The sequence below is a fragment of the Vanellus vanellus genome (assembly GCF_965231255.1).
Source record: "Vanellus vanellus genome assembly, chromosome: 1".
Classification (NCBI taxonomy): Eukaryota; Metazoa; Chordata; class Aves; order Charadriiformes; family Charadriidae; genus Vanellus; species Vanellus vanellus.
Genome location: NC_138905.1, coordinates 148,768,540 through 148,790,154, shown reverse-complemented (window position 1 = coordinate 148,790,154; position 21,615 = coordinate 148,768,540). Strand labels below are relative to the sequence as shown.

The 21,615-nt window shown below is 36.7% G+C and overlaps 1 protein-coding gene across 1 annotated transcript in view; it reads right to left on the bottom strand.

The window, feature by feature from the left end:
* Positions 1-21,615, bottom strand: part of TMEM131 (transmembrane protein 131) — a 105,803-nt gene that overhangs the window by 69,566 nt on the left and 14,622 nt on the right. The window contains exons 2-3 of the mRNA XM_082493167.1: positions 14,431-14,492; positions 2,275-2,315 (exon numbers count right to left, since the gene is read on the bottom strand). Coding sequence (XP_082349293.1) covers positions 2,275-2,315; positions 14,431-14,492 — 103 coding nt within the window. The remainder of the gene's footprint in view (positions 1-2,274; positions 2,316-14,430; positions 14,493-21,615) is intronic.

Below are 21,615 nucleotides of genomic sequence, written 5' to 3'. Positions count from 1 at the left end.
CAATCCACGTACAAACCCATCATTGCTGGCAGGGTAAAATAAGTCACTGGACCATGAACTGCAGCAGCTGAGCCACAGGCACACATACTCACTTTCTCTGTCACAGAAGAGAGAATCCTTGGCAGGAAGGACAGGTAAACAACAACTGGGGTACTAGCATCTTAAACCACTCATGTTGTGAGTTACGAAGGACCAGAAGTGCAGTTGATTTAATATTACAAACCATGACAGGGAAGAACACAATGATCACTTAGCTTAAGCTACCTGGCTCACAGAAGTGGAAGTTTTGGAACTTCGTATTACTTATACTGCTCTGTAACCTATTTGCTTAGATTGTGTTCTTCCAGAAGCATTAAGGATCATCTTATTTGTTTTTCAACATATAAGAGTAGTTTGATAACGAAATTTACGAGGTTCTTTTACTGCTGTGCAAAGTCTGAGTGTACTACAGGGTAAGGAGCGCAGGGCTTCACATAAGCAGTTTAAGATAGCAAAATGGTGAAACCCCCTAGTAAACAAATTATTTAAAGTGCATCATTTTAACTTGATGTTTAAAAAACTATTTTTATTTTTTCTTGACCAAAATGTTACGATTTGTATGATTACAGAAACCAGGAAAATGAAATTCAAGTAACTCTAAATGCAAGGTAACTTTACATGTGGTAATTCATTCTCCTATCACAATACAGTTACACACACGGAGGTGTATATATAGTATGTGTAAACAGTTAACAGAGAAAACAGTACTGAATACATCTTGGGAAGTGATTATTTATGGGAGCAGTTTAGTGAAACGCATATTCTGCTTACTTAATCCAATCTTAACAGGCAAGTAGAAAACAAACAGTTTAGTAAAAGCACTAGGTGCAAAGTTTAATTTGAGGGACCTCATAGATGAGAAATAAATGGGCAGAAGTCCTGAAGGGCAGAGAGAAGCCTCCATTGCTGGGGAAGGGGAAAGAAGAGATTCAGGGAAGGTACAGCATAACAAAGTTTCAAGTTTTATGCAGAATAACTAAGCTAAGCGTTTTTAATTAAAAAGCAAATAAGAAGTTCATATAACACAAGTTTGACAAAATTCACGTTACCATAATACACAAATTGCCTCAAGCTTCAGCTCAAAATATGAAGTAAGTGCCTTATTTCAATACATAATATTAACTCTTCTCTTTCACATTATCACAATAAAGACAATGTGAATTTATGTTTTAATTTCACCTGGAGTGAAAGACCTGCTGCATCCTCATAAGATTCTTCAGCAACTTTGTGTTCACTCTTTGTCCCTGAAACCCTGAATTCCAGGTATACTTAGAAACCTAGTGATAGGTAACCCAAAGTCTACCATATTGTCATACAGTTCAGGAGATTTACATTGCCAGATTTAGGTCTGTAGCTAATCAGAAGGCACCAGACTGGTGGCAAGCTATACAAACAGGATCAAGGCTTTTAAGTGTAAAATGAAAGACGTTGCTTTTTTCAGAGACTTTTCAAAACTTGTTGCAAAGAGAATGCTGAAATGAAAAAAAGACCAGTCCTGTTACTAGATTTCCTGGGAAGGAAATGGAAACAGTCCATGAATAAAATCTAGCTGTATTTGCTGAAAAGAAGCTAGGCTCTCCGTGAGAGTTTGTTGGATACTATTGTATAAGAAACAAGCTTCACTATTACTGTTCAGTGTACTCACTAAATACACAGGAATATTTGAGGAGCCTCCAGAGAAAAATTTGAGACCAGGGAAAAGAGACCACTTCTTTTCCTTCTCAGATACTATATAAGCAAAGTTCTTCAAGAACAGATTATGTCTTTGGGGAAGAGGGGACGACGACACACAGACAGATGGGGTAGAATCTATTGAAAGTAACATCAAAGCTTTTCTTCAAAAGGACCCCCAGGAACATTTGAAGCAAGTAAACAAAACCCATCCCTTTCCCAGTAAAACGATAAATAAAAAAAAAAAAAAAAAAAAATCTACAAGCAGAGTCTCATTTTACCCCCTTTTTATTCATACAGAATTACTCTGTGGTGTATGTTACACAGTGACTTAAAGAAGTCTTCCACTTCTTATTCCATATGTGAAATGATTTAGCTGTCCAGTATTAAAAATTGTTTTACATTTTATTTTAAATTTCCTCTGTATGAGACAAACAATTGAAAAATTACACAATTTGTATTTGATCTTGTTTAGACTAAAACTTTATTATTTTTATGAAAAACATCACAAATCAAATCTCGCAATAGAATCGCTGTATTAAACTTCTAGAAAATCGTGCTTACCTTTTCTGTTGATATGAACTGAGGCCTATAGTTGTCTCAGTCTGTAAAAGAAAAAAATAATTTTATATACTTCCTCTGGGAAAAAATCCCAGCCACTGTAACAAGTTAGTAGATCAGATCTTGAAAGATCAGATCTTGAACTCCTACAAACTGTAAGACAACAGCAACTTAACAACTTAAAAAATAAGAGGAAGAAAAAAGTCCAGGAAATTATAACATTGTAGGGAGCAAAAGCAAAACCTAGCATAGATGTAAGACAGCAATTACAACGAAAAGCATATAAAACAAATAACAGTCAAGCAATTATCTCACCAGCGTAAGTTAATGAACTACAAAACAAAGAACGCTATAATCTCCATATGCTTAGGAAACTTCATCTCCTTCCCTGCTTATGATCTAGCCTCTATTATTCATACCTTTAATACCACTCTGCTGGACATTACAGTTAATTACCTGAAAACAAGGAGGTTAGGTTGTCTAGGAAATTCCAGCTGGTTTAGAAGGCTGCATATAAAATGTCCTCCTGATACAGCTAACATTAAAACATACTTGACTTTGAAAACTTCTGTCTTCCCACAGGATTTGGGGATCAAATTGAGGATTTCAGTCCTTCTCTTAAAGGCGTTTAATGGCCAAGATGAATATTTATCTTCTGAGAGCAGGAAGAATGCTGACAGGTCTGATAAAGCCTACGGTGCACCTTGGCTGATCTGACACAGTTCACCTCTAGTATAAGGATGTTATTTGTTTGCAAGGCGAATGTGAATTTGTCATATCTCTTTTCAGAACTAAAATCAAGTCACTTGGCTTTGCACTTCACTGATTTCTATTCCAACTACAAATTACACTTTCTTTCCTTGTTTTTCCTAAGATAAAAGTATTTTTTTCTTAAAATAAATCTTTAAAAATTATTTTTACTTAAGAATTCCTCTAATAAAAGAATCTGTGTTTGATTTAGCATTTTGGAGACACTTCCTTGAAATTTTATAATTACTATTACTAAATCACTTAATCCACAAACATTAATGTTTGATTCATATCAAGGATCAATTCTGGAGTATAAATCTAAGTAGTAGTTCAGATTTAAAATGAAATTATTTGGTTTATTGACCCTCTAATTTGTATCCAACTAAAGAAAGCTGGAAGCATACTATTACATTTACTAATGTGTTTACCATTGTAAACCAAAGCTAATCTGTTTGTTACTTGACGATTTATTTGTAATTTTAAATGTCTAGGTAGAGCATCACTTAGCCTTTTTGTTTTAAAACCTCTGAAATAAAGGGCCAGACAGCCTTGCTAAAGGGATGTTGCAGGAGGAAGGGGCTCACATGAAATTACACTTTGCAGTACAGCATGATCTGTGCAGTTTTTCCTCACTGAACAGAATGCTAAGAGACAAGGTAAGTTGTTTTATATTGCCAATTTTATTATAATTTTAAAATCAGCAGGTTTTCATTTAAACTCAGCAAGCTTTCATTTAAACTTACCTATCACATTTGTACTGTAATTCAGAAAACAGGGCATTTCTTATTTTTCATTAAAATACACTGGCTTGCAAGTATTTCCATTAAGTTTTCCTAGCTAAGGCATACTACTTACATACTAATAAGCTTTTAGTTCAGCTTCTTAATTTCTGATGTGACCCTCCATTTTCTACATCCAGTAAAAGTACGTACTTACAATCTATAGTGAATAGTTTCAAAATAGTAACAGAAATTCAATTAAAATGAAGAAAGAAGAAATTTAAAATCAGTTTTATTTAATTGATGAATGCTTAAGATATGAAATGTTTTGTACCTAAAACTTCCTAGGAAGTACTGCCTAACAAGTTAATTGATTAGCTCTTAAAGAATTTAATCAGAAAAAAAACAGATCTCTGCCTTCCATACCTTATTTTTTCTTCAGACTGGAAAGATGAGAGCAAACCTTCCAGTTTTAAACTGCCAACCACTAATTTTTCAACTTAAAAAATAGATAGGAAACTGAATCAGAGTGAATCAGCTGAAAATAGTTTCTCTCCATTCAAAAAGGACTTATGCCATCAAAAGATGGTTTAAGTCTTCATACAAGCACTTGTTCAAAACGTTAAACCAGCGATTTCCGCTAGTTCACAACAGCATGATTCTATAAGCTCGGCAGAAAATACACATTGCTTGAGTATTTTAAAAATTGTCTTAATAAGCTTCAAACAGCTGCTTACATGCTTATTATATACTTTTCTATCATACTTCTGACAACCACGCATCACTGTCTGCCTTTCCAAAACTTTTTTCTATTATTTTTTTATTTTAAACTCTGTAACTATTGCCTACAGCTTGCTGATGGACCCATTCTCTGTAAAAACACATCAGATTACACCTGGCTCTGAGGGCTCTGCAAGAGACACTGTGCAGCCTACTCAGTAGAAACAAGATTAGTGCTTGCTGATAAGAACTAAAGAGCCTGAGCTATTTGACTTCAGCCGAGAGGCATACTCATCTTCACCACGGCCAGCTATCATTGATCCAGGCTAACAAATTGCTCAGTCTCAGCGTTTATGAGCTTTCTGCACATTTCTGATGCACATACCAAGTGGCATGCTCCAGGTGTTGATGATGAAGAATTTTTGGATCTGAAGTTCTATGCAATACAATCAGTAATGCAGGCGTACCCCAAAATGACCCAAATCCATTTTGTGTTTTCTCTACTAACTGAAATAATCTGATATTCCTCCCTACCAAACAACTGCATATATCCCTCTCTTTTTTACTACAGCACAGCCATTTAAAGCCATTTTTCTCCTGATTTTGCCAGTTCATTTTCCATGCTATGCATTCACACCACTAACTTTCCTGCCTGCTGGAGGGAGACAACCAAAAATTTCAGAGCCTGTGTTCCTGTGAAATACTGTTACACAACTGCACTGGTTTGGACTGGGATAGAGTTAATTTTCTCCATAGTAGCTAGTGTGGTGCTGTGTTTTGGATTTGTGCTGAAAAGTGTTGATAACATGGGGATGTTTTAGCTGTTGCTGAGCAGTGCTTACACAGCCTCAAGGCCTTTTCTGTTTCCCACCCCACGCCACCGGTGAGCAGGCTGGGGGTGCACAAGAAGTTGGGAGGGGACACAGATGGGACAGCTGACCCCAACTGACCAGAGGGATATTCCATACCATATGACATTGTGCTCAGCACTAGAAGTGGGGAAGAGAAGAAGGAAAGGGGGGACATTCAGAGTGACGACGTTTGTCTTCCCAAGTAACCGTTACGCATGATGGAGCCCTGCTTTCTTGGAGATGGCTGAGCACCTGCCTGCCCAAGGGAAGCAGGGAATGAATTCTTTGTTTTGCTGTACTTGAGTGTGTGGCTTTTGCTTTACTTATCAAGCTGTTTTTATCTCAACCCATGAGTTTTCTCACTTTTACCCCATCCCACCTGGGGGTAAATGAGCAAGCAGCTGAGTGGGGCTGAGCTGGGGTGAAACCACAACAACCAAACTTACTCTATGAAGTTAACAGATGTATGACACCCTTACTGATGTCCTTGAAAGTGCATTATTCACTACAGTTAACTACAACCTTCCTTTCACTAATTCATTTTTCTTTAGAAACATAACTAAAGCATATAATTAAATTACCAGCAGTTACCTTACAGTCAGGTGATGGAGCTAACAGGTTCAGATCCTATGACAGGGAAACCAAAATAGTCATTACCAACACTGTCCCATCTTCGACAACTAGCTTTGGCTCTAACAAGAGAGCATGTTCTATTAAGTTTTAAATTATTTGGTAGAGAAAGATGCTCTTAAGCATCATAACTGGCAGTCAATGCTCCTAACATTAGTCTTAGTTTTAAGACCGCACCCAGACCAACTTTTAGACAGAAAGCAGCAACTCCAGAAAACTACAGAAACAAATGGAAATGCACATCACTGACCATAGCTGAACTACTACATGGCCATGGCTGTAGTTAACTGTTGGGAGTTAAATTCTCTGGCTGATCACACATAAGTTTTCCCTCCTACATTCTGAAATTACAGGTTTGCTATGAAAATATTAGTCTACTATCTGTACATAGAGTTTAAAATCACAAATCACCTTGGTAGGACATCCTATGTCTGAAATATATTTAAGAGCAAATATCCAAAGATCCACGATTATAAGAAAATGCCTGGGGTTTGCTTTCAGATGTCTGTTAAATACCAGCAAAATGACAAATTCATTTCAATGACACTTTTTGTATTTTGAGCAGGGGTTTGTTTGCTTTTTGGGTTGTTTGGACTTTTTGTGGGTATTTTGTTCTGTGGGTGTTTGGGTTTTTTTAGTGTTTCTGTTTAGGTTTTTGTTGTGGGTTTTGTTGTTTTGTGGTTTGTTTTTTTTTTTCCAATCAGGGTCAATCAAGAGCAAAGAAATAGCATACCGACTTCAGCAGCTCATCAACCATAGCATCATGGAACTAAACCAAAAATAAATCTCATGTGGCAGTTTCTATAATTACCACTCATTTTTATTACATGTCAATCTTTAGAGTTGTACAGTAAATAAAAACATACAACTGTGTTCAGTTACATGTTCTAAATACTCTTTTTTTATTTGATCGTTAGGTAAAATTGTGGACCTACTGTGCTGCAGTCTGGCATGCTGTTATTCCTGGGTGACTGCACAAAATTGTCAAGCATAAATGCCAAGAACTAAAACCATGTACCAGATCAAACCACTATTTAAAATGTTGAATACTGCCAGTTTATCAGGTAAAGAGAAATAAAATTATGCTCTTTAATAAATACGGCTTATTCTTTTTTTCTTGTAAATGATACATCTGTAATAGAGCAGCATTAGCAAAATATGATTTATGGGAAAATTTTATTAAATCTTATCTGTACAGGAGAAGTAGTACAAATAAAATACTACCTTGCAATGTACAGATCAGGAAGACGACTGCATGTGCATACTATTAATATTTCAAGAGACATAATAAACTAAGTTACAGGGAAAAGAATTCAATTGGATTAATTTCCTGATCCAACTGCCTGCCTAACAACAAAAACTAATGCCAGCACAAAAGAAACAGTTGAAATCTACAACTGAGTAGAAAAAAGAACCGGGAGAGGGAAAATTCACCCCTTCTACCAGTACTGGGGGTTTACTATCTTCCAACCCAAAAGGCTGTGTTCAAGTCTTAGAGAAAGACGATTTTTTTTTTTATTATTTTCTTTTAAGATAGCATATGCATTTAGGCTGTTGCTACTAATAGTTGCATGCCTTAATTTATCTCTTATATAACACTAGAAGGTTTAAACTATAAACAAAAGGGATTTCAGAATAAAGATCTCGAGACAGCTTGCACACAGTGAGTTAAAATGTGAAGGAAGTCAGCCAGCACCAGTTTCAAGACTGAAAACAATTTCTTTCCAGAAGCTCATATCCTCAAGAAAGATTTCATAGAGAATCTGTACCTGAAAGCACACCTTACAGACTCAGTGCAGCTGTGGAACAATACCAGACAACAACGTTGCACACATGGAGAATCAAAAACCCACACCTTACTGTCTGAAGGCTGTTTCTAAAGACATAGCCATGGTTGCTAACTTTAGCCAGAAAACACCAAAAAAAAAACCACCAAAAAAACAACCAACAAACAACAACAAAAAAGGTTAACTTTAATGTCTCACCAGTTTGTAATAATAGCTATTCTTCACTTCTTGGTAAGCGGTCATATTACCTAGCACTACATTCAGTCATCTAAACATAGGCATCTGCTGCCACTTGAGATTAATGTCCTAGGGCAACCTGCCTGGTCTCAGACTGACATCCAGAAGGGCATATGGTTTCTCCTGTGCCATCTCTGCCAGGTCCATGTAGATGTCCGGGATAGCCCGGGGCATCTCAAATAGCACTGGTTACCTATTGAAGCCTTAAAACCTTAAACAAGGATAGCGGGGGGTGGGGGAGGAGAGCACAGGGCATGAGGCAGAGAGGCCCTCTTAATCAAGACCTGAGGTTTCTGGACACCAAACATTTCTTTAATGTTACCAAAACTCTCAACAACCAAAGCTTTCTGTATTCCTACACAACAGTATCCACACTAACTTAAAAAACTCAAGTTTCTTTCAGAAAATTTTACACATTGTTATTCATAGTAAGGCTGGTTCCTTCTTACAGAAAAGCTACCGTGCTGTTTGCAACTAAATGTTGAGGGACAGCTACGAAACCGATCCGCAGATGGCAGCTTAAATCTTCACTGCTGCATTCATGACCTCTACGCTAATAAGTAGGATAATTAAAAGAAACATAATTAATGATGAATATCTTGCTTAAGGTAATGAAAAAAAATGAATGCTGTAATCTGAAAGGTAGCTGAAAGTGGACTGCACTGACTCATTCTTGCCATGCTCTTTCATGACCCAAACTCACATAAGGAAACAAAAACATCAGTTGACTTTAGCTGATGCAACACATGCTATTGACATTTGCTTTGCAACATTTGCACTTACTCCTGGGCATCAATTAATTATTTTTAAAACTAAAGCCTGGGGATGGCAATTCTTCCTGTACAAGAAGAAACTGCAATTTTTTTTCTGAGCAACAGAAGCACTTCAGCTGCTCACAAGCAATGGCAATGAACTGAGACAGCCTTTATTGTTTTAGAAAAATCACACACATTGAAAGGAAGTTCCAGAGGCCATCTAGTCAACCCTTGCTCAGGGGAGGTCTAGTAAGTAAGTGCACACCGATCACTACTTTGGGCCATTCAATTCTGGATATCTACAAAGACAGAAATTCTGCAACTTCTTTGAGTAACCTAGTCCAGTGTTTGATCACCCTCAAGTTTAAAAGCCTTTTTTTCTTGCATGGGTTTGGAATGTCCCATGCTGAAATTTGTGTCCAAAGCCTCTCATCCTTCCACTGCACACAATGAAAAATCTGGCTCTTGTCAACTCTACATTGCACACGGCAATTAGGTTTCCCCTTTGTCTTCTCTTCTAAACGCCAAAGGAACACTAATGTGAGAAGCATTCCAGCCCACCTGATCATCCTGGTATCCCTCTGCTGTGCTTGCTCCAGTATTTCAGTGCCTCCCTTGTACTGGGTAGCCCAGACTGGACATAGTACACCAGGTGCATCCCCACAAGTGCTTAAATGTGTGTGTTGGGGGAAATCACACCCCTTATCTTTTGGCTCCACATTTGTTCATACAGTTCAGTAGGCTGACGGCCTTCTTTGCTACAAGGGCACATGGCTAACTTATGCTCAACTCGTTGTCTACTGGAACCCCCCAGGTCTTTTCTGCAGTGCTTCTGTCTAGCCAGTCACTGCCCAGCCTGTCCTGTTACGCAGGGTCATTCTCTCCCAGGTGCAGGACTTGCATTTGCCTTAGTTGAATGCCATGAGGTTCCTGTCAGCCTGCCAAAGTCCCTCTGAATAGAAGCCTTGCCTTCCAGCGTATCGACTACTTTGCCCAATTTGGTAGCATCTGCAAACTTACTGGGAGTACTCTCTATACCATCATCCAGACTGCTAATGAAGACATTAAGCAGTATTGGCCTCAGTATCAAGCTCCATCATGGGTAACTGACTGCCAGCTGAACTTTGTACTGTACAGTACACCCATCAAGGCCAATGGTCCTGCTATTTTATTGTCCACTCATGCAGTCTGTATCTTAGCAGTTTGGCTAGATGGATATTAACCGAGATCAAACCAAAACTCTTTTAAATGTCAATATACAATATGAACATTTGAAGTAATAAAAAGAATACATTTAAACTTTACACTCTGAAAACACTAATGCTGATACACCAGAACCAAATGGTTGCCACTTCTGTTAAGATATTTCTTTACCACACCATACAGAATGAAGTACAGATCATGCAGAAAATACTGAAGTTCCTTCAGTAAGAGATCAGCATGGCTGACTCCCATGCACGTAACTGAGACCCATAGCTTTCTTGTTGCAAAGCCACCACAAGTCACGTTAAGGTTCTGTCTATTTGACATTTAGGTCCATTGTAATTCTCATTACTAGCTTTTGTGACTAGTGTTTACAGCAGTTTATGAACAAAGACAGCAAATATGTATTAAGTATACATAAGCACACAGGTTTTCTTTTTCCCCTATTTTAGCTATTCTGTAAACCAGTAAGTATCTGTAAAATAATTTCTAGGAGTTTGCCTGTAAAAAAGCATTTCATACATTTAAGATCACTGCAGCAAAGGTAAGTGTAGTGATTCATGTTAAGAGAATTTGACTGAAGAGTCTTACCGTTCTCCTTTTTCATTGTAGGAATACGCTGCTTTTAAAATACTACTACATAAGCAGAAGTACTTCCTAAACACTTAGTCTGAATAGAAGATCACTCACTATGGAAAATAGTGGCCCCAACTACATTGTGCAGGGAAACATTAGATATCCAAGGCAAGAGCTCCAACAATGAATAGAATGACCTGGAAAACAGTCCTTTATGAACTAAAAGCAAATTAAAACTTCGGTCTGAAAAATAAATTTTACTTTATTGTTCAATTTCCAAAATAAAGTCTTCAAAAAGTGAGCAAGTATGTTGGCTTAACATGAAAGGATTATTTATTAAAAGTAACAGTTGTAGTTTATTTCAGCACTCCTAATATTTGCAGATGACATCATCGGCAGGGACTTGAAGCATCTGTCAGGTCTGGACAAGGGTTCAAATAATCAGAACACACTGAAGAGATGGCCTGACACTGACAAGGCAAAGTTCAGCTGAAGGAGAGCAGCAAAACCAGCTTAGGCATGAAACAAATACATACTTAAGGAAACTTGTGAAAGTTACTTCTCTAGAGGTTTTAAGAACAGAAGAGTCAAGCATCTGCCAAGGGCAGTCCATCTACACACAACACTACCTGAAGAAAGTACTAGGGGATCTCCTGAGGTCCACTCCAACCAATCTATGACTCTGAAGTGCAAAGCAATTATACAGACATTTGCAAATTGCCTGCTATTGAAGAAAAAAAAAAAAAAAACAACCCTACATTGCATTTAGCAATGGACAATTTACATTAATACAATTCTTACCCTATGTACAGTATCTAAAGAAATTATTTGAAGAGTTCAAAAAGTTGTTCAGTATTTTAAGGGACTGATTCATTTGAAGAACAGAATTAGGAAATTCTTTCATTATTGTCATTTAATCCATGGGCAGAAGTAGCATAAATTTATTCAGATATAAACCTTTACTCTAAACATGTATACTAAAGAATAAAAGTCTCACTTTTGCTCTGTTAAGACAGAGGGCAAAGCTATATGGTATAGCTCTTTCTAATCCACATACTGGAAGTCCACACCCAAAAAGTACAGTCTGTATTTCGCTAGTGTTATCCACTAGCATGAACTAATTAAATTTTCATTGCCAGTTTATTTTTATTAAATGCAAGTATTTTTTTTACTTAAATATTTAAAGATTTATGTTCTTTCAATAAGTAACTGGTTTAAGCCAGTCTGGTCAAACCCCATTTTCCAACACATTTCATTTATTTTTCACTACAAAAATCCTAAAATGTTATTGGAACACATAAAGAGTGTTTCACGGAGAGTATGTAGTCTAAATAAGTATAAAAAACAGCATCAAGAGGATATACTCTAACTGGAGGGAGGTGGCAGGAATCCCTAAATTGTTTAAGACCGGGCATTTGATTTGCCTTACTTGAAACCAACACCTTCAAACAAGAAAAGGGCTTGCTTCCACTTCGAAGATATCAAATTCTCTGAGGGGGGAAAAAATAAACCAAGACTGGAGATAGCTTTGACACTTCAAGGATTATTAATCAATTTATGCACTGAATTGGTTATTTTTTATATAGTAAAAAAAAAAAAAATCACCTGAAGGTGACATAACATTAGACAATACTGAGTTACCATATCATTGTATTTGTCCTGTAATGATGGATGATCTACAATCAAAAAGCATTTGTGAAAAATTACAGAAACCCTGACAGAGAAACAGTCAATGACATTAGAGTAGGTTTAAAACTTTAGTAACTGCTGTTCACAAGATGTAAATCTCTTTTTACAACAATGTATTTACTTCAATTTTATTTTTTAATTGCAGTAAGTAGTCACAAGAGGTCACCACATTAAAATCTACAGTAAAAAAAAAAAAGTTGCAAGCTAGAGAAAACATGCTGTATCATTCTGATTAAAAGGAATTGGTTTCACTTACATAGGTATTTTTGGCTTAAGAGCCACATCCATAATATAAAACATTTAAACCACTTATTAGAAATTTTGTCTCTCTTGCTTTGTTTTAAATCAAATATTCAGCAGTGTATTAGGATAAGTGGCAGCCAAATGCAATCCAAAGCACCTCAAAGTTAACAGTGCAACATCCAGAATTGCTTCACTTTGTCCCACCATAATATTTAAATTTACTTTCTTGTCTCTGTTGCATCTTGCAAAAAACTTGGAATTATTAACAATCTGTTTTACTTTTCCATCTTTATATGAATTATTGAGGTGGGTCACAGCAGCACCATTACTTTTAGTTGTGAGAACTACAGTAATTAAAAGACAGCTAAAGTAAATAAGATAATTTCAGATTTGTAAGATTAATTATAATTAGTTAAAAAAAAAAAAAGAGAGAGAATCTTGGGGGAAAACCCACCTAAAATGTAGGTAAGTGAATTTTACTACATCATTTTTATCTTAAAAATTGGGCCAACACCTGTCTGTCATTTTTATTAAACCACTCATTGAACAAAATATATTCTGATAGAGTAAGTAAAAGGAAAGAAACTAACCCTAGTGATTTTTTTCTCTTATATTTATACTGTTATGTGGTATCTCCATGCAAGTTAAAGAAATATTCTAAGTCAAAAACTGCAATAATTGAGAATGTAACCACTATAATGAAAATTTCCATTATTCTACTCCATATGTCCAAAAATGAGCCTACATAGGCATCTATTATGAGAACGTGTTTAGCATGTGACATCTACACAAGTGTTTAATGAGGAACCTGGGTTTTTTTGTTTGCTTGTTTGGTGGGGAGGGGGTCTTGGGAGGTGGGGGTTGGGGTGTGTTTATTGGGGTTTTTTTGTTTGTTTTTAACTTAACAACCTTTTCTGTCACCAGTTTAGATCACTTTGAAGGATCTTGTCCTTGTACATTATAATCTTAAATTCTATAGTGAATTATTACATTAAGGACCAAGCAGTGGACGAAGGAAAAAAAACAAACCCAAACAACTTGGGTATGTGGGGGCAAAAGAAAAAGCACCCTCATAAATCTGAAACCAGTAATATTATCACAAGCCCAGAACTAACATTTGTTTTACATTTGTTGACTCTACTAGAACAGATAGGAGGTAGGAAACGTAAATGAAGTACTGCACTGGTAACTAATGAAGTTAGACACAGTCACACACCATGTATTCTAATCATATAAACACTTAATTGCTTTCTTCTTTCTCCTCCCCTCCCTCTCAACTACCAGGACTAACATCAAGGAATTTTAACAAAAGATATTCTCAACATAAATACAATCCACAAAATGCATGTGTATGAAATTCTAGTCAACAGAATGTCAGAACTTCGTAGCTCTAAAGTATCAAGCCATGTTGGTATGCATTTCGTCCCCACTACTATCAACATCTCAAAATATCAGCACACATTCTTTAAAGTTATGTTTTGATCTGTTTTGACTCACGCCTAAAGAAATCTGACAAGAGTGGCAACATTAGACTTGAAAAATCCATATTTGCAACAGCAATTACCTCACTGCAGTAATCTGAACTTTCCTTAAACCCAGTGGTGACTTCGTCCCAAGGGCTGTCTTGACATTTAGCAGTCTTGCAGCACTTCCCAGTTCCTCTAGTTGTGCTATCCAATTCATCCCAACTCTACATCACGCTAAGTCTTAACCACAAAACATCTCCCAGTTTTTATGAGAAGAATAACCTGGACAAACAGGCCAGCCAGAACTTATGGTAAACTCCACCAGTTTCCCAACTCAAAAGATCAGGGAAGCAGAACCTCGGGATACACCAAAGCATACTGTTGAAAATAACTCTAGAAGGTCCACAAGTTTTTTGGACTAAGTCTGATGCTTGCTTATTTTCAAAAATCCACTCACCTATGAGTTCAAAAAAGCAGCCATCAAAAAGAAGATGAAACATTGCTAGTTCAGATGATTTACTCAGACTACATACCTGCAATAGGTCTCCTTCATCAAAACGTAGCATTTCTATTATGCCATCCGACTGGATGAAAGCTGCAAAGAGAAACACAAAAAACTAAGTAACTTAACAGAAAAACATTTTGTTACTATTTTGTTATTATTTGTTATTCCATTACCTAAAACTTGTCATACCTTATTTTGTAGGTAGAGCTATGACAAACCAAAATAACAACGCAGAGTCTAATGAAATACAAAACACAAATCTGGGATACTAATTTCCCTCTGTGAGCTCCAATTCCAAAGATGTTCATATTAATAAGTACCACACTTTGCAGATCGGTCTTTTGGCATAAAAATGTTTTACCTCCAAAGTGAACAACTTCTTCTAGGTTCCCTACAAAGACTGGCTGTACCAAGCTAACTTAGTATTTCAACAAAGATGACTGACTGGGTACCTAAACAACTGAGTTGAATACATCTAAGTCCACAAAGAATTCCGACACTTACAAATGGAATTTCAGTTCCGTCTATACACCTAAACACTTCACTGTACATCTGGAAAGCCTTGTTCACACTGTTCGCTGATCCTCAGCATGAAAACTCTCCATCTTGACAGTAACATAATAAAATTTGAAACAGTTTAGAAGCATTTGCACCATATGACTAAATTTGATGAAAAGTTCATGCCTCAGTCACATATAGAATCCTCAAATTAAGCATTCCTCCTCCACTCATTTCCTCTGAATGTTTGGTCAGGCAATTGTTTTTCAGTTTCTCTCAAAAATGTAGGGAATACTACTTTCTTTTAAAAAAGACAAGGAAATAAGCGCATTGCCCTTCCTGTAAAATATAATAAACTGTACAACAATCAACATGAGTTAAAGAGGGAAGAAAGTTCAAAGAGGTCTAAATTTTACTCTCCAAGACCGTCTACGTACATCCAAGTGGGTCTTTAGGATAAAATACCATAACAGCCTCAAACCAGAAAATGGTATTAAAAAAACAAAACTCCCTATAAATAACTCCTCCCCTACTCTACAACCTTTTTCCATGACTGCCTTTACCATTCAGCTAGATGAAGTTGACAGAGTGATAACAGACCACTCTTTCCACAAAGAGGAACAACTTCAGCAGGAAGAAGTTAAAGATTTCCCAGCACACAGAAGCACAAGGTGCGCTCCTGGAAGACAGAATTTGAATCCCAGTCTGAAAAAGGAGATTTAAGCCTTTGTTTCCCGCTTTGAAGGTCAGTGTTCTAACAAGAACAATTATTATAATGTCACCAGCATTGCCACTTGTCTCCATGATGTTTTAAAAGAAAAAGTGACATTACTTTCAGAAAGCAGAAATAAGAAAAACACGCTCTTGGCATACAGGAGTAAAGGCACCTACCACACAGAAAAACACTATTTTTGACACATATTTGTCTCAAGCATTTCCTCAATAGCTGCTTTAGTGACACCTCACTCAGCACCCAAAATTCAACCAGCTACTTAATAGCAGTGTTTGTACATCCCATTCTGCATCCCTGACTCCCCCTATATTTTGATACCTTCTCCTATAAGGTACAAACTCCACAACCTTGCTTTCATATAACCAAAAATAAAAGTTAACATAAAACAAAGACTGCTGCTGTCATCTCCAAAAGCCTCTTTGGGTATGCAAAAAACCCCAGACAAATAAATAAAAACCCCAAACAACAAGATTTTATACAATTACTTTCCAAGCTACCACACTTCAGAATTCTAACATTTAGTGACACAAGCTGAGAAAGCAGTCCAGCTCACGTGGAAGCTCGAAAATCACCACAGAGGGGAAGGTGGGGCTCAGATTATAAACAATAGGCATGTGTCCTAAACCACGACAACATGTCCAGCAATATTAACACTGGCACATGCAGTACTAGTCAGTCACGTCAGCAATATCTTAGAAACTTTTTTGTGTATTTATTGTTATTACCTTAATGATTTCCCAAATAAACAAAAGTCACCCTTAACCCAAGAACTGGGGGTTTGGTCAATCATTTATCTTGAAGAACTATACAGAAGATAGAGCACGATTAAAAAAAACTAACAAACACACACACACCCACAAACCCCCAAAATAACAGCATTTAAACAGCTGTTACGAGATCAAGTCCTACATCTTATGAAGATTTGGGCTTTTAAAACTCAAATTACTGGAGTAGGTCTATCACTTTAAAGTTTAATCCTAGAAACAAAGAACAAGTCGATTCTTGTCAATTTAACTGCCAAGACAATATAAGATATTCAAGTCACTGTTTACTTTTGTCTTTAAAACCAATCAAAAAAAAAAGTGAATTGCCGTGCAAGATGTAAGAAAATGAAGCTTTGACACGTTAGGTTAAAAAGGAAAGTATGACAGTTAATCACAATTTTATAGAAATGTCATGCCTATGCTCTGTGCAGAAAAACCAAATTACCGATTAGCTGATATGGAGGTGCAATTCTCAATTTTTAACTAAGGGAGAAATCCAGAATGAAATTACATTTTCTCATGTATTTGATTTATTGCAAGTTTAACAATCATGATTTAATAAAACAATTTATCAATACGAGCACACCTTCCTAATAGTCAAAAGGAACTGCACCTCAAAGGTTAGGTTTTTTGGCATTCTTTCATTTTCAACCTTTCTGTTTTGGAAACAAAGAATACACAGAACTTGACTGTGACATCAGGCACAAATGAAAAATTCATTAGAAAACAGCTTTTTATATTCATAATCTATCAACAACCAGTAACACATAAAAGGGTATCTTATCAAATCACAAGTTCTTAATACTTTCTTGATGCTTTTTTCCCCGTTTTAAATATGATACACTGTAGGTACAAAGACCAGAAAGTAGCAACAATTCTTCCACAAGCATAACACACAGAGCAGCTCAAAGAAAGCCAAAGCTTTCTACCCAAGCAGCTTGAATACAGGCAGCCCTTCTGTAAACCCCACTTTCTCAGCCACTCTTCAGTTATTTCATCTTTGCCACAACTTCTGAACAAAGCAACAGATGTTATAGAAGATTTCGAGCAGACGACACTGTTAAATAGAAGTGCCATTCATCATTATATCATTTAAGAAATGTTTTCAGAGAGCAGATGACAGTTAGTGCCAGGTGAAGTCAGATGCACTGCAAAGCTTGGCTGCTGGCCATTTCATAGCAGTCGCATCTCAACTGAGACTGTGATGAAGCTTCTATGATTATACCTTTTACTTCATTACAGACTAACTTCATAGCCTTTGCGTTGACTTTATCAATTATTTCATCAAAGCAAGGAAACGACAAGTAAATACCTAGACCTTTGTGAGATGAAAGTTTGTTTTTGCAAGTGACTTCTCAGACTCTCGATTCAGGATGAAGCAATGAGTGCAACTAGTCACCATGCAAATGAAGCAAAGCTAATTACATTTTTAAAAAAGCTACACTGACGAGTCATAAAGAATCACCCAAACCCTCTGTAAGAGCAGCTCTCAAACCGTCCTATATGGACCAGAGAGAGGACAGAGGCTTCTTCAAAGTAAAATGCAGACGGTGCCCAGAGAACAGAACACTTCCTTCTGGGTAGCTGCCCATTCCTGAATTAGCAGCAGTTGCTCACCGTTTGCACTTGTACTACCTGAGCCAAGTAAGTTCACAAACTTCTGCAGTGCAAGTTCAAAAATAGTCTTTTATGTCTTTTTACACAAAATATGTATGTCACCAATAGAGAATAGGTTATTACCAATGACAAAAGACTCTGCAAGCAATTAAGTATGAGATCACTTGGGCATGCTTTATTAGGTGAACCATTCCCCATGCTACAGAGGAAGATGACTGTTTCTGCAAAGTCCCTAACAATTTCTCCTGGAAAAACTTCTTCCCAAAGTCTGGGCTGATACCATCATGCTCCATTATCAGTCTAATACCGTAGCCAATACTTTAACACTCTGGAATAGTAACCTGTAGCAAATTAAGAACTGCTGACTGTGCCATTTCGGTCACCCCTGCCACATGACTGGCAACTGCTAGGAGAGGGGCACAACATAACATTTGGGGTAGGAAGCATTTTAGCTGCCACAGCGTGATCTGCCACTGCACAAATCAGCAGTCAAGTAGCCAAATTACGCATTAGGAGAACAATTTCCTCCTGACCCTACAGGCAATCAAAGCTCTGAAGGCTGATTATAGCAGTTATTAGTCAAACTTTAAATGCTGTTAGCATATTCATGGCCTGAAGAAGGAAAAGGATGAAGGTTCATATCCACAGATTTCAAGGCCAGAAGAATCAAAGTCTCCTTTCCTCCTCACCTATGCTGAACAGAATATTTTCTTCTAAGACATATATACAGATCCCTCTCAGCAGAAGACCTTTATCCTTTTGAGCACCCACAAGAAGCAAATTTATCAGATTAGTGAGAATCTGTGACAATTTCAATCACTCTCACTACTAGGACATTAAGTGATTTCAGGGTCAAATTTTTCCAGCTTCTTATTTGCATACCCTGGTTTCCTCTTTTCAGGCAGTAGATCACTATTAACAGAAGTGATATAAGCAACAGCAAATGCTAAAAATACTTCAAGTTTCATTTTCTGTTTGTTTTCAATTTACAGCCTTTAAAATACAACTTCTTTGCTGAAGTCAGCTTTTCTATAAAACGATCATAAAAGGTATCATAAAAAGACTATGAATGCAGGTCTTTCCACTTGCTCCAAAACACCTTCTTCTATAGAGGGCATTTTATAAGCCTTTCCAAACTCTTTAAAGACTAGCAAAACAAAACCCACCACCACAGACATAACCCCTGCCCCCCCAAACCCACAGCTTTTTGGAGCAGTAAAAACACTATCTAGCCTTTATTACCAGTAGATTTCTAAATGCTTTCCCTGCCCTTTCCAACAACATCACAATGTTTGATGGCAAACACCTAAAGTAATAAAAATGGAAACAACAGTGGTCTAAAGAGATACTGAATTCACTTAAATTTCTCAAAGCTTAAGCAGCATCTTCTCACAAGTTTATATAGCTAGCAGCCAAATTTTGCTCAAACACATTCCTATTTTAATTGTCTCTGGTCCAAGCCTTTTATATTTTAGCTTAAAATAAGAAGATTACAGACCTATAAAGCATCAAGTAGCAAGGAGAAAATTTTAAAATCCTACAATTCTCCAAAGCAAACTGGAACTTACTATCAAAATCAATTTAGCTAACATGAGTCTTTTGATGTGCCTGAACTACACATAACAGAATAAATTTGCATGTAATGTGAGACCAGTGAATATGCCAAGACTCTTGGTGTGCAACGATAAAAAAAATTCTCCATGGTTCACAGGTTATGAGGCCTACTCTGACTGAGATCTGATTTTTAAGGTGGCTTTGCAAATCTATCTTTCATTCAGCCACTGTCAATTTCTTCATTTCAATAGGAATGCATATTCTGGCATATACACTTATAAAAACACTATTCTGAAATATTACTTAGTTCTGAAAGAGCTACTCCATAACACAGTGCTTTCATTTATTTTTATGTTAATCCTCATTATATATCTTCTTACATGTTTGTAAGAACTGTTTTCCCCCTCAACTCTTGTCTGAATCAATTTTTAAATTTTCTTAGAAGCTGTTATTTATGCAATCCAGTATCAGTCTATGAATTTTCTCCGAATTCTGGAAATAGTGTCCCAGCTTACTAAAATAGGGCCAGACCAATTATTTAAATCTCTCCTAATTTACATTAAGGTTTTTAGAAGTCCAGTTTCTGACCCTTTGTCTAAATAACTAAGCTCACTTCAAGGTAACTATAACCACGTGAGCCAATTACAATGTGCTGAATGTCATTCACTTCTGTCTATGTAATTGTAATTACAGCATTTGTATCACTACCGGTTAAACAGCACAACTAAAACTGGACAAGTTGGTTTTAAAGTTTTGACTATGAATTAACTGCTTATGCGCAATCACGCAATTTCAATCATCCTGAATAGTGGAAAACTGAGCAGCATGTAAAATACAGGCAGGCAGATACAGAATGACAAAATAACATTATTATGAAAGGAAAATTATATTGTAAAAAATTAAACAACACAGATAAAGAAAAACGGTATTATGCTGTAATGCAAGCGACCGTTTTTATTGGCTTCAAGAATACAAAAGTCTGGTGAGCCTCAAGAAACACATCCCAGTTCAGTGTTCAACACAATAAAAGCTGTTTAAAGAAAGGCCTGTTTCCAAGACGGGAGAGTTGGTGTAGCTATCAGCCTGAATTTCTGCCTGCGTCCCTACCGGCGACTGTTCACTGGAAATGTAAAAGGTCATTCTCTTATGAGCCAGTGAATCTCAGGCAAGAGGCTCCAAAAGAGAATGACCAACCAGCAGACTTGCTTTCCAGCAAAATTCTCTTGCACTTGTATAGCCAATTCAGTTCTTTCTTTTCCAGGAGTCCATAATGAAGGAAAATTAATCATTTTTCCAACTGACCTCAGGAAGATAGTAAATACACACTAAGTAGTAAAGATCACATGCAAAAATAACTCGCTTTGAAGTCTTTTTACATCACAACATATTCATTCTTTTTTCTTTATTAAAACCCCTACTTACATCCCTCAAAAAGTCAGCTTGCCAAATTTTTATTTTCTGTTTACATATTAGAGTTGAAATAGAAACATTCCTAGATAATGCACATTAATGATAATGTGAAATGAAAAAGCAATATATTAAGCTAAATAACAAAAAGAATTTTCATTAAAAACCTTAGTTTGTACTACTGATTGTAAGAAACTATTTTTATGACTTTACATAACACATACTCAAATTTAAGTTCATATGCACCAACCCATGCCCAAATTCATACAAGCTAAACAGAGACAGTAGATCACTTGCACTGCAATACCTGAGTGCATAACTCACTATTCCACAGTGAGGGGGGAAAAAAGTCAAATAATTTGCATTTTACTGCACACAACAGCACAAATTCGAGTGTATATACTGTTACCCAACTAAGTCTGCATATAATCTTTCGCTAACTCACCCATGTCATTTCTGACTTTAGACACAGGACAAGCTTCTTTACACAGCAAGGCCCTTTCCTAGTAAGGACAGCTGCCACACCGTGCTCATCCATTCCATCCACTCATCTCTTTTCCCCTTAGTTAAGATTGATGAAGATATTTAGGAATTCAGTGATCAATTCAGTGTTTAAAGCCAGCCACAAAAGTGACAGCAC